The sequence below is a fragment of the Gallus gallus genome, chromosome 12 (assembly GCF_016699485.2).
Source record: "Gallus gallus isolate bGalGal1 chromosome 12, bGalGal1.mat.broiler.GRCg7b, whole genome shotgun sequence".
Taxonomy (NCBI): domain Eukaryota; kingdom Metazoa; phylum Chordata; class Aves; order Galliformes; family Phasianidae; genus Gallus; species Gallus gallus.
Window position 1 is genome coordinate 13,261,028 of NC_052543.1, and position 14,229 is coordinate 13,275,256.

The 14,229-nt window shown below is 41.9% G+C and overlaps 1 protein-coding gene across 2 annotated transcripts in view; it reads left to right on the forward strand.

The window, feature by feature from the left end:
• PTPRG (protein tyrosine phosphatase, receptor type G) overlaps positions 1 to 14,229 on the forward strand; it is a 374,849-nt gene that overhangs the window by 352,967 nt on the left and 7,653 nt on the right. For both annotated transcript variants that reach the window (XM_046899760.1, NM_001397431.1), the window contains 10 exons: positions 5,891 to 5,987; positions 7,443 to 7,525; positions 7,750 to 7,884; positions 8,116 to 8,250; positions 8,678 to 8,850; positions 9,551 to 9,686; positions 10,038 to 10,184; positions 12,009 to 12,102; positions 13,376 to 13,452; positions 13,875 to 14,003. In XM_046899760.1, the coding sequence (XP_046755716.1) occupies positions 5,891 to 5,987; positions 7,443 to 7,525; positions 7,750 to 7,884; positions 8,116 to 8,250; positions 8,678 to 8,850; positions 9,551 to 9,686; positions 10,038 to 10,184; positions 12,009 to 12,102; positions 13,376 to 13,452; positions 13,875 to 14,003 (1,206 nt within the window). The remainder of the gene's footprint in view (positions 1 to 5,890; positions 5,988 to 7,442; positions 7,526 to 7,749; positions 7,885 to 8,115; positions 8,251 to 8,677; positions 8,851 to 9,550; positions 9,687 to 10,037; positions 10,185 to 12,008; positions 12,103 to 13,375; positions 13,453 to 13,874; positions 14,004 to 14,229) is intronic.

Sequence of the window (14,229 nt, forward strand, 5' to 3'; positions counted from 1 at the left end):
GGCAATAGCAAATTGAGAAGCTGTCAGTGTGTATATATAGTTAGGGTTGTTTTTCTCAAGTACATCACTTTGCATTTATCAACATTGAATTCCATTTGCCATTTTATCATTCAGCCACTCGGTATTGGGAGATCATTCTGCTTCCCTTGGCAAACAGCTTTTTTTTTATTTTTTTTTTTTTATTTTTTTAAATTATCCTGAATAATTTTGTACTATAAACACACTTTGCCTCCTTTGCAGTCCGTTTATGAATAGATTAGGTCCCCATAAGGTCCCACTGGAAAAATGTGAACACTGACGATTCCCAGGTGGTAAATACCTGTTCGTATACAAGAGGAATTTTCCTTTTTCTCCACAACAGATCAGTTTTTTAAGTAATGTTTTCTGAGAGGCCTTTTCAAAAACATTTCATAAATCCATATATGTGACTCTCTTCTAGACTGTCCTTGCCTATGGGCTTCCTCAGGGACCTCTCCACAGTGTATTAGAGGCACTCACTAACTCTGCTATTTATTATAGTGTCTAGCAGTTTTCCCCATAGACCAGTCAGACTTAGTGGGCTGTAGTGCCTGAAATCCCTTCTGACTGTCTTTTGCAAAACTGGTGTCACATTCACCATCTTCTATTCCCCTGATACTCAATCTGATTACACAGGGCACGTGCCCTCCAAATTCTTGTATCAAAAAGAGTGTGAAGTGCCACCTCCCACAGTAAAGCTTTTCACTCCCTCCTCCTGGCCTGTTACTGGAAGAGCACAGTGATTTCTTTTCATAGTCACGTCCTTTCGCTCTGAGAATGGAACATTAAGCCAAGAAATCACCCTCCATCCCCAAAGCTAACAGTGAATTTTTATAACGTAATGCCCTATTTGGATTTCTGAGATCAGATGATTTTATTTACCCCCTCCCAAATTCTGAGTGGGTCGGTCAGCACTGCTGCAGGAGCGATTCGAGTGGGTGAGTGCGGTCTCTGCAGACCTCTCTCCTGCCTGTGGCTGTCCAAGTGCAATGAATCATTGCCAATTTGGAGTCTGAACAGGCTTGCTGAACTCGGAGGCAGGCTGTCCAGCTCCCTCATCACATAAATTGAAAATATCTTTATACTCCAGTGGCACTTTCTTCTAAATGTAAGAAAATAACATAAATCCATATCTTCAGTGATGGGGCAGGGATTTGCTGGTGCTATTCTCATGGTTGTTGTGACTTGGGGCAGGGGTCACTAGCTCTCTTTAACCAGTGACCTCGGAATGTTATTCTCTTGTGAAGGGCTGCATTGAAGACTGAGATAATGCTGTGCTTTGCACATTTCTTGAGACACTGAAAACACTGTGTAGTTATACTGGCATCCTTTACAGATTAGACACAGCGTACACCAGACTTGTACTTATTACTGTATCTACACCAAGGAATTTGGCAGTAGAAAGATGCCATTTCAAAAGCATGCTACTAGCAAACATTGCTGCATTGGGAAATGTTTCAGAAACATGGCCTAAAACTGCCATAATTAAAGGTATTCTCAGACTGTGCATTGCTGCAGTGAAAGCAAAGGGAAACAGCACTGTGCAGCTGGAGGATGAAGGATCCCTGCAGAGGAGGGCCTTCCTGGAGTCTAGCTTACTGCCAGATCCAGACCAACAAGCTGGCATGAATAAGAGATAAAGTTGAAGAGAAGCAGCAAAAGAAATTCAGAAATCACAGAATCATTTAGGTTGAAAAAGACCTTTAAGATCACCAAGTCCAACAGTCAACCTCACCTACCATTCACATCACTAAACCAGGTCCCTTAGTGCCACATCCACACACTTCTTAAATACCTCCTGGCTGGCTGTCACTAATGATGTTTCCAAAAGTCTATACCCAGAAGCCCCACTCAGAGGAACCATAGCTGCACATGGGGAGTGCGAGGTTTTGGTCACATTCCCACCTCCATACAGACCGAAGGGCAGGATGCAGTGAGCAGATGCTCCACCATCCTCTGCTCTCACATCTGCAGGCAGCACCTGGGCATATAGCCCAGCAGTGTGCACACCTCAGCGGTCCCGACTTGCTCACACTTGCATCAATTTTTAACTCTTTATTCATGGTTCCTCCGCTGTTATTCCTGTGTTCAGTCCTTTTGGTTTATTTATTTTCCCCTTCTGTCTAGGCTGTCCCCAGCTCACCTCTCTCTTGAGTGCCATCAGAGAGTTTCTACTAGTGCTAAATTATTGCAAAAATCTACACTGTTCCTGTGGGAGATCTTCAGATGCTATTTGCTGTCTCTACTGGTGTGCCATCCTCATGTTTGCTGTGATAAAAGAAACAGCAAGAGCGCTACCACAGAACTCTCTAATTTGGGATTAAAATAATAGATCAAAAATGATCTTAGGGGCAGATGAACGAACTGCTTTGGTACTGAAAAATACCACAATTATATCAAAATGTAGCGATGGATCTTCTCTAATTTAGCCCTTCAGATTAGGATCCTTCCTTTGTTCATGACTCCTGCTCATTGCTATTCATAGGCTTTTACAGTTCAGCTCCTCCTAGGACATCTCCTTAATGAACTAATGGGAAACAACAGCAGCACTGCATAAGGCCAAATCAAGAGACCGAGTTCCTGCTCAGTCACTGTAGCAGAAATTCCTGCTCAGAGCCTTATATTGCCAGCAAGATGCTGGAGCTGTTTGATTTTACACTTAAATGGAAATTCTTTGAAGTTTAGAAGAAACTAATCTTTAACTTGTTTCAGAAAGGCAATGAAAATGGGTCGTTAAACCTGGGTGTATCAAATTCCAATTAGCATTAGCATGGACAATATAATTAAAAGGTAAATTAGCCATAATAGCATAGACTAGAACACTTTTTACAGTAACTAACAGTCAATTGAAACGATGTACTTTGGTTTCTTGGGTTGTCAGTGATAAGTTGAAAGGACAGAATGAGATCCTTTATCCATTTATCTTTGGACAGTAATGTGTTCTGCAGAGTTAAACATGAGGAGTAGCAGCACGCCTTCACAATCACTAGAAGAGACTAAGCAGGATTGAGGAAGCTGAAGAAAAGAGCCCAGAGCTGAAAAGTTCCTTTCATATGAGAGGGTGAATAATGCACTTAGAGATAAGAGCACTGTGCTGCTCTGAGCTGCTAAAAGCAGTTATGTGCTAATTGCAGAAGAGTTTGTTAAGGGTGCAGTGAGCAGCCTGGGATCAGACCTGATCAGACCTGATCTGTCTGCAAACTTAGGTTGTAGCAATGGTATGACATGGGGATGCTTTACATGCAGATGAATGACTTGCCAGCCAAGCAGTGGCCAGCAGGAAGCTGCAGGATGTCCTCCTGCCCCTTCTGGTCGGCCACCCGCAGTGCCCCAATGCCTGGGGCAGGCAGGCTGAACTTGAAATGGCCTTTTATTGTTCTACACCGATGTTAAAAAAAGACAAGGGAGAAGGAAAAAGGAGGCACATTGGCAAGGGGGGGCTTTCTTGAATGATCTCCTTTTGCTGTTCTTTTGCAGGGTGCAGGGTAGGAATCCGCCACTGTAGCAGTTTTCCAGAGTATTAAAATCCATTTTAAGTGTTCAGTGTTAAGAAAAGGCATTTTCAGAGGATCAGCTCTCACAGCATAAAACCTTCTTTTCCACTGCTGTGTTTTTCACCATCTTCGCTTAATCTTCCTCTTCTATTAACTTTGTATTGGCCAGCTGGGAACACGTACAGCTGAGAAAACAGTCGGCATCAACATAAAAAGGTTAATTAAAGTGATTAACCTTACCAACAATTCCCTTATGGAAGAATCCTATAGAATTTAACAGAAAGGGATGCATTTACTATGTAGTATTTAAACTGTCAGAGAAAATTCCTTAGCAGGGATGTAATTCCCTATTAAATTCTCTAACTTTTTAGAGTATTCTCCACAGAACCTTACTGGATTCATCTGTGTTAAACTCTGCCACATTTGGCATAAATATTTCAATGCTAATAACATCTAAAGAGAGTTCTGTAGTGAGATGGGTATGTAGGGTTTGACGTAAGGCTTTTCAGAAGTGGAGGAGCGTTGTTTAGGAGTGACCTCGAGCAGCACAGCAAGGATATTACATGATTTCAACATGCAGAAAAATAAATAAATAAAAGGTAAAAGAAAATTGCATTAAATGAAAGTAAGAGGTAAGTGATGCTGCTTTGCCGTTGGTGACTGAGGCTGCACTGATCCTGCCTGGTGTATAATCTGAAGTCCCCTGTTTATTGGAGCTGACAAACAGCATTAGGGGAAGCGCACACTGTAGTGTGGGTTTTCTTCTGTGATAGAAATGGAACTATGAAAATTCTACTAGGACCAGCTGAGAGTTTTGCCTGATTCTTCTTTGTCTTTGCTCAGCTCATCTCTTTGAATGTGAATGTAGTGTATTTCTCCCTGTGGAGAAGGTGGAGAGAAAAAAGCAATTGTTATTTGGGAGTGTCATGTGGATATAAAAGCTATAAAATGCTCAAGGTTTTAGTATACTTGGCACTTTTTAAATGTAAATGCTGAGGAAGATATCAAAATTGCAGTGCATCTCCTTTGTGAAACGTCTGCATAATGCTGAACTCTGATACATCTGCTGTTTGTATAGCATTTCTCTTGGTAATTTTTCTCTGTCACTTAGCTTGTGATCTTTGTAGCAGCTGGGAGCTCCTAATGACTTTCTCTCTTAGGCGGGTTCTATACTGTTATTTTTAAAGCCTGTAGTACAAAGTAATTCGGCACTTCCCCATCTATCCTTGGGGAAATGGGTTCTATTTGGTGAGATTTCTGGGACTCGACAGTGATTTGTATAAGTAGTTTCTTCCACAATTTTGTTAATTCCAAACGTTGATATGTTTTTCAAAAATGTGTTTGAAAACTGCAAATATTGAAGCTAATGATAAAAAGGGGGTTAGCTTTGTCAAGAAGGTTGTAGAAGACAAAAATCTGACTCAGAGGTGGTATCATATGTGAGCTGGGGGATTGCAGTGATTTGGTTTGCAGGGCAGTTCTGATGGGTGTAACTCCAGGGCAGCCCGGCCGAGGGGAACAGCTGCTCTTCTCAAGGGGCAAAGAACAGATGGTACACTGCCCCGATTGAGTAGCTCTGTGTTCTGCTCTTCAGCGGTGTAAGGAAGGATCAGACTAAGAGCTAAAAAGCCAATTGGAATTAGGTATCAGACCTAACTAGACTGGTGTCTGCATTTCTAGCTTCATGAACACTTTGCAAGCCCAAACTCATCCTACTTTGTAAATGGCTGAATAGACGTAGCTCCAGAATATATACGTGGATACAACCTTTTATCTTTTTCACTGTATCGTTGGCTGTTAATCACTGTCCAAGCAGTGGTATTTAAAGCACTAGCTGTTACCTTCAGAGATCTATTTTATTTATACTTTATAAAAGGCATCTCTCTGCAGAGAACTAGCAAAAGGTCACTGCCAAACTGAAATGTCAGAAACCCTGTTTGGAGAGGTTATAAGCAAATAAGTTGTCCTGCAGTCAGAAGTCTTCTGTTGAAATGGTTTTGATGTTTAATTTCTTAGCCTATATTGTGGCCGTTCCTGCCTTTGAAGGGACTCTGTCTTCTGAAGGGGGGAGAGAGTGAGGCATCAGGAGATGCAGTCCAGAAGATGGATGGACTTCTGGTCAGAGGGGCACAGTAGACTCTTGCAGTGCCCAGACTGCATCTGTCACCGGGTCTGTGGAGAGAAGGGCATCAGGGAGCAGCTAATGCCTTTTTAGTTTAAGCAGACCGTGTCCTACAGGACAATACTGAATGACTGTGTTTAATCCAGCGAGTAAGATATTGATACTTTAAACATGGTTTCTGTGAGCTGTTGCAAAAGGAGATAAAACTTCATTCTTCGTGCTGACACATTTTTGGTTTGAATAATTTTATGCCTAGGAAGTGCAGCGCTGTACAGCCGACATGAACATCACTGCAGAGCACTCCAACCACCCCGACAACAAGCACAAGAACAGATACATCAACATCCTAGCATGTAAGTAAGCACAACTGCAAGCATGTTTAATCAGCCAGGGAAGGCACTCTCCTCTCACAGCGTGCCTGTGTGGCTGGAGGAGGCAGGTGGTTTAAAGCTATATTGCTCCACAACAATTAATAAACATGTGGAATTATAGCTGGGAGGACATTTTCCTTCTAAAGGCAGTGGACATTTTGGCTTCTCTGAGGCTATGATTTTTTTTCAAAAAAAAAAAAAAAGTATTTTGCAGTTTGATGATCCAAGTGCAGATTTAGAAGTTACCAGTTTACTGTGAAACCTTGTGGAGGAATAACTGGGATAGATTGATGATCACAGCTCTTCTGCTTGCAAACATCTGAAAACTGGCCTAAGGGAAGTGCATGGTGAAGCAACGAGTTTTACTGATGATCCCAGGGATTCCTTTGTATTCCCAAAGATGCTAAATCTTACAGAGTACATCTGCTGTATTTCAACCTGCTTCAACCGTGTGTATGACTTGGACAAGCAGTGATCTTTGTAGCACAGTGCTGGCTTTGCCTGTATTCCTCTGAGAACTGCAAATCTGGACACAGCTCTAGAGTGCAGATTTCTACAGGCCTGGACTGTAAATGCAGTAACTTTTTCCATATTGTTCTCTGATATGGAACAAATGGCAGGTGCAGCAGTTACTGTGGTTTAGGAGTAAAAATGGAGAGTTGTGGATATCGAGTTCCTATGTTTGTAAATGTTGAAGTAACTCTTGAATGTTTTTGATGGCATAGGAATGAAATGGGTGTATCTTATGCTTAGAATCAGTCGAGGTGCAGGCTGAGCACCAGTAGCATGCTTGCTGCGTGTCCTTATGCAAGGAGATCCTTTCCAATTGTCCCAGCTGTGATTTTAGACATAGGTGTCTGGTCCCTCTAAGCACTGAGAGAGAAGCACCATTAGAGAACTGAAGCAGGAACTTCAGTACTACAAATCGCACCAGTAGGAACCTCTTTCTCCACTGGTATGTTGGAGGGCAAATAAAGCCAGATGTTTCCTTCTTGAAGTTAGCCCATGTCTCATTTCTGTGTGTACTGGAAGCCCCTCCCAGCCCCACACTGCTGCTTAGATGCAGAAGGGCTGCCATTTTTTTCTGATTTAAGCAAGAAGTCAGAGATTTGAGTGCGAGAAGAACAAGAGCTAAAGAGTGCAACAGCACGAGCGATCCAAAGTCTGTCTTCTTGGTGTGTTGAGGGTGATGAAGGAGTGGGGACGTTCGCTCTGCTCCCTGAGCCAATAGATCTGAATGACAGTTACCATGATCAGATGGCTGAGAGCAGACAGTTCATCCAGATGGCCAAGAACAGTCACATTCCACTTCAGTCCAAAGCCAATTGCTTCGAGGTACTAATAAGGGCTACTCCAATACATGGGAATTAGTATGTTTACTTGAAATTCTGCATCCTGTTTCCTTAATGCTTCTGTGTTCTGTCTTTTATCCTGCAGATGATCACAGTAGGGTGAAGCTGAGGCCTTTACCAGGAAAAGATTCTAAGCACAGTGACTACATTAATGCTAATTATGTTGATGTAAGTTATTTGAATTGTTTTTTCTTCTCTAACTCTAAGTCCTTCCCCAAGGAAGTATTGCTACTCGTGAAATGTTCATGTTTTCCAGCTTCACGTAATAGTTTTGCTACAAATTCCTCGCTATTCTGAATGAGAAGGGCACCTTTCTTTGTTACCTTTAAATTACTAATTTCTCTGCCATGATACTGCTTTCATCTCACTTGGCATTATGGTTTTCTTTGAAGGGTTACAACAAAGCAAAAGCCTACATTGCTACCCAGGGACCTTTAAAGTCTACCTTTGAAGATTTCTGGAGGATGATTTGGGAACAAAATACTGGAATCATTGTCATGATCACAAACCTTGTTGAAAAAGGAAGAGTAAGAGATTTTCTAGTTTGTTAGCAAATACTCCTTACCATCTCTCCAAATCATGTGGGCAGAATTTGTTTTAAATGGTCTGGGATGATACGTGTTGATGTCTAAAATGTACCTAAATAACAGAGGGTTCCATAGCTAGCCATGATTTTACTTTTTTAAAAAGCTCTAACCACAAATACAAAGAAACAGCTCAAACCTTCAGCCAACCCATCCAACTATGTCTTTGTTCAGAGAAAATGCGATCAGTACTGGCCGACAGAGAATAGCGAGGAGTATGGCAACATAATAGTCACGCTGAAGAGCACAAACATTCATGCCTGCTACACTGTGCGCCGCTTCACGGTCAGGAACACAAAGATGAAAAAGGTGGGTGAAGCCTTCACTGTTCTCATCCAGATGCCTTCTAGCTTGTGCAGGATGCAAGCCGCCCAGGAGCAAAATCCAGCTGTTGCATAGGCAACTTGAAGCAGCAGGTGGATGGGAAATGAGTAAGCAAAAACAGGATTACAAGGAACCTGGTGATAGGTTTAACCTACATTTCTTTCTCTCAAGTTTGTTACCACTTTGGTATCAGAGCTGCTGCTGTCATTACCTATTCCTGTATGTCTTTTCCTTGCGCTGTATCTCCACCAAACACGAAGCAGAGCTGCAGAAGATTCCTTTTGTCATAGTCTGACACATTTTCATCTGAGCAAGCTAATAGGACCGAATGGAGGAACTGAAGTAGAATTGAAGGATTCTTTGCTTCTCTTTCCTGATCTTTTTCTTCTCTCTGCTTACAATTTGCATGCAGGGTCAGAAAGGAAACCCAAAAGGGCGCCAGAACGAGAGAACAGTTATTCAGTATCACTACACTCAGTGGCCTGACATGGGTGTGCCAGAGTATGCCCTTCCTGTGCTGACCTTTGTTAGGAGATCATCTGCAGCCAGAACCCCGGACATGGGACCAGTGGTTGTGCACTGCAGGTATGAAGGATCATAGAATCATAGAATGGCTTGGGTTGGAAGGGGCCTCGAAGATCATTGAGTTCCAACCCAATGCCATGGGCTGGCTGCCAGCCACCAGCTCAGGCTGCACAGGACCCCATCCAGCCTGGCCTTGAGCACCTCCAGGGACGGGTCACCCATAGCTCTCTGGGCAGCCAGTTCAAGCACCTCATCAACCTCTCAGTGAAAAATTTGCCCCTGATATCTGATCTAAATGGATGTGATTAAATACTTGATGGTCAATATACCTATTTTGCAGTGTGTGCTCTTTTAAATGCCTGTGAAAGCAGACGCTGTACGTTATTAAGGCAGCAGTGTGCCTGCCCTGTGGAATGCAGGGAGACGTGAGTTGGCTTAGCTTACGCTTTAAGCGTGCTCCAAGTCAAAAGCATCCTAGTTGCTTTAGCAGCATGGTACTGAGCTGCTGAGCATTGCATTGACATTCCTGGTTCTGAAGCCTGGTTTCCTGCCCGTTCAGTGCATGGGCATGGGCAGGACCACCTCTACTGGCAACTAGAGAGTTCCTAGAAAACTGATGTATTTTGTTCAGGAACTTCCATGGTTGAGGCTAGCAGTGAATTGAAAGTCCAGGAATAAGTGCATTTGTTTAGTTCTGTTCTGCTGTTGTGTTTAGTGTGGTCTGGCTGTATTACATGGGTTTCTCTAATGTTTTTCATAGTGCTGGTGTTGGCAGAACTGGTACCTACATTGTGATTGACAGTATGCTGCAACAGATAAAAGACAAAAGCACAGTTAATGTCCTGGGTTTCCTGAAGCATATCAGGACACAGCGCAACTACCTCGTCCAGACAGAGGTAAAGATTGCAGTGGGGCTCAGTGTACAGCCATGTTCATTTTTATGTTGCAATCAAAAAGCAAATAGATTTTTCAGTTACATCCCTGTAAGTATTGAATATATCACAAGACATTTGTTGCACTGGGATGCCTCTCTTTCTCTAGACCAGAAACTTCATATTTTACTTATGACTTCTTCAGAGTTGTGTATGTTAACACTTGTGAATTTTTTTTTTTTTTTTTTTTTTGTATTTGGCTGTAATTGCATGAGTGGTTTGTTTTGCATACTCTCTTTTAGTGCCCTACCCCTCAATTATAGCCAGCCATTTAGGTTATTCCAAGTGCTTACCTGACATGCTTTGTTTATCTAGGAGCAGTACATTTTTATTCATGATGCCTTGTTGGAAGCCATTCTTGGGAAGGAGACTGAAGTATCTGCAAACCAGCTGCATAGTTACGTTAACAGCATCCTCATACCTGGCATAGGGGGAAAGACACGATTAGAAAAACAGTTCAAGGTAAGGCTTATCACTCCCATCCAGAGGGACCTAATTTCCCCACTTCGTGTTGCTTGGCACGCCTTCCCTGTTCATTGTCATAGATAATGAGCCTAACCAGAACACTTGATTAGCACAGCACAGCATTTTGGGAAGTTCAAGGCTCAACAAGTCAGCCATGCTGCTGGAAATCAGCACTAATGCTCTTGAAGTCAAAGGTGCAAAGTGGAACACAAGCAGTGCTTTGAAGCGAGCTGCTGACAGTCTCCCCATTTCAGAGGAGCTGGGTGTTCCTGGGCCTGTGGGTAACTTGGCTGGAGGTCTTCCTCAAAACCGTGATTCTTATGCATGTATATGGAGAAAGAAATGAGATGAAGGTCTTAGTGCAACTCGCTGTTTCTGTGTTGTAGATAAGTAACTTAAAATGTTTCAATACCAGGAAACACAGCATGCCTTTCTCATTGCTAATAGCTGTGCTTGCTGCTTTTCCCTACTGTATTATAGCTGCATTCATCATGGCCAAACTGAAATTATTTGCTTTGATCTATATGAAACCTACGATTTTCTGATTGCATTTTTGAATGCATTTATAACTTTTTTTTTGTGGGACTGCATTTCAAATGATCATACATGATGTCTGTTTTCACACCTGAACTCAGTTTAATAACCACATAAGGAACTGAAACTGTTAAATTTTAACAGGTGCAGAGCTACTCAAAAAACAAGCAAGGTAGTCTCAGAATTCACTTGTGGAAATGTCAGTACTCTCAATCAAGAAAGACATTCCAGGTGCTTAATTATTAAATCAAAGAAACAAGCACAGGAGTGTGTATACACATGCAGGAGAAAAAGACATTTTATTAGAAAAGAATTATTCCACTTGTATAAAAAATAGCAAGTTATAAGGATGAAGATGTTTTCTTACAACTTATGGCAAAATTTGGAAATCTGAAGTGCCATTTTCCAAAATGGCTTATTTACTCTGCTAGAGCTGTTTAGAAACTCTGAAACTTCCAGTATAGCAATACCAGTATGTGGATGAGTTAAGTGCTATTGTGATTAGAGTGGGTTTGAAACTGGGACTAAGAAAGCAGTGATTATTAAATTTACCCCTGATTTCTGCTGCTACCTCAGAGCTGGCAGAAAATAACTCGTGCTCACGCCTTGGTACAGTAGTTCATTTTCAACCGAGAGTAAAATCACATTGAGTAATGAGTTGCTGGTGCAAGAGATGGAAAAGCCACCTTCACCCTTCTTGCTCTGGGAGAGTTCCCCATACACTGGGGGAATATTCAAAGACAAATCTGCCTCCCTGACTTTTCATTGTGCCTGGAATGAATTTAGCAGACCAGGTAATACAACTCTCAGCCTCAAATCTCTGCTGCTGGTGTGTTGGGTTCCCAAAAGACCTGGCAGAAAAAAAAGGTATTCTGCAGGAATTACCTTGCTTTCATTTTGCAGGAAAACATAAAAGTTTGGGTTCTTTTTTTTGTCATAGTTTTATTTTACTATCTTTCCTTCCCCGAGACCTGCTTCCAACTGAACATATCTGCAAGGCTTTGAAATATATTCTCAAAGATAACTAAACGTACTGCTCTGTGAAAATGCATTTTGATGGAACTTCATTTTCAGGATGCTTCAAAGCTGAGAGCTGTAGAGATTTTTTCAGCCATTAAACAAATTGTATGAAAAGGATGATTTCCATTGGCATCTTGAGTACTTTAAACAAGTTTAACGACGTGGTGTATTCTTCTACTGATGCTTCTTCCCTGGAGTTGGCAAAGAAACCACCTCTCTTCATTTAGAGAGCTGTGGGGACTGACTTAATACTTTATTCTCTTTCAGCTGGTTACACAGTGTAATGCAAAATATGTGGAATGCTTCAGTGCTCAGAAAGACTGCAACAAAGAGAAGAACAGGAACTCATCAGTCGTGCCATGTAAGGTTGCATCTTCAGTTTGATTACTGCCTAGCATAACTTTTTGTAGTGAACACTCCCTGTGTTATGCATGAAAAGGCATAGCCACGAGGAAGAAGAAATGTGATCTATACAGACCAAGCTGTCTTGTCTTTCGGAATTACTCTGATGAAACTGAATGAAAGGAAATAGTTGTGGTGTCAGTTAGATATACTGTCCAAGTGAAATGTTAATGCGAAGTGCTTAAGAATTTGAATAATTAGGTGGAGGATAAATCTATGGAATACTGTCATAATTACTTGGATGCAGCTCCCAGCTCAGGTGAGATCTCCCAGGGTGATTAGCACAAGTGTTTTTATGATTTACTTAACTTTATAGTACATTCAGTTTCTGTGTGCAAGCCTTCCTCAGATATGAGGGCGTTTAGTGCCCAAGGCCACAGTTACACAGTCATTAATATGGAATCTGTGTACAGTTGCCAGGCAGTGTGAACTTGCTAAGACCAAGCATAGTCACAATGTCATTCCCATCACATTGCCCAGAGCACAGGGCATACAGGACAAGCAGTACTCAAAGGAGTGCAACGCTATATGGGCACAGATTTGGTCCATTGTGAAGTTTGGTAACAAAAAGAGAGATCACCAAGGATATACATTATAAACAAAAGTGAATGGATTGAAATAGCCTGTATGACTTAGCAGATTGTGTCATGTAGCTGCAGTGATTTCAGTTTGGCAGTAGGAGCCTGTCAGTTGGCTTCAGGATGTTGTTGAACCCAACCCTCAAACACAGAGCAGTGCAGACCTGCTGAAGAACACTCACTCGCTTCTGGGTTGTTACCCCTGATGGAAGGGTTTTATCTGAGAAGGTTATCTCACCTTCCAGATGGAAGGAACGAGTGGTGGTTGTGCTATGGAGTGGCAGAGAAAGCAAAATCAGTCACCTGGGTTTTTGTGCTGCTAGAAACAAATAGAATGCTACAGTCAAAAATTACCTGAAATCCCCTGTTATCACTGCATATACTGTTATTCGGTAATTCAGCCTGCTGTGAAAATCTTTGCTATAGTAAAATTTGATTCCTAAAATTACTTTGTCCTTGTGGGAATATTGTGCAATGTTCTCTTTTATATTTTGTGTTAGCAGGCAGTGCTTTAACACGGTTAAGTGCTGGCCTGCCCCTGCAGGAGATGGGAGCCGCAGTGTTTGGTTTGTTAACGTCTGAGAAATTCCTGCTTTCTACAACGGGCCATGACCAGACTTTGATATTCTTTTTCTTTTTATCTTTGTCTTATAGCTGAGCGTGCTAGAGTGGGCTTGGCACCACTGCCTGGAATGAAGGGAACTGATTACATTAATGCCTCTTATATCATGGTGAGGAAGCCAACACCTAATTACAAAGTAAAATCAATTCTGAGGTGCTAAATACCAGATGCCTATAATTGTCTTAATTCTGTATGTAATGGCTGTGTATTAACAGATGAGATTTTAACACCTTCCCCATAATGTAAAGCTATTAACTGTCTTTTATTAAAGATTGTTGCTTAAGAAAATTAAATACTAGATGCATTTGGATGGAATGTGTATTTTCCTGAGATACAGTCAAATAAATACTGGGATTTAGAGCAAGTGAAAACAACAGGGACTTTGCAGGCTGAAAATGGCGTTACAAAATTACAGTCTGCAAAAATATTGTGGAATAAAATGAAATAGGGTCATCATGTGTCCTCAGATAAAATTAATGCTTCAGAAGTATTGAAGGCAATAAGTAACTGTGGTTTGTTTTGCTGGAAAAGGGCTACTACAGGAGTAACGAGTTCATCATAACCCAACATCCGCTGCCACACACAACTAAAGATTTCTGGCGAATGATCTGGGATCACAATGCACAGATCATCGTCATGCTGCCAGACAACCAGAGCCTGGTGAGTGAAACACCTCCTTCCCTGTGTCATACAGCAGTGACTTAGCTCAGCAGGCCACTAGGGTTTTAGAATCACAGAATCATTAAGGTTTGAAAAGACCACTAAGATCATCAAGTCCAACCATCAACCCATCACCACTGTGCCCACTAAACCATGTCACTAAGTGCAGCATCTACCATCTTCTTGAGCACCTCCAGGGATAGTGACTCCCCCAGCTCCCTGGGCA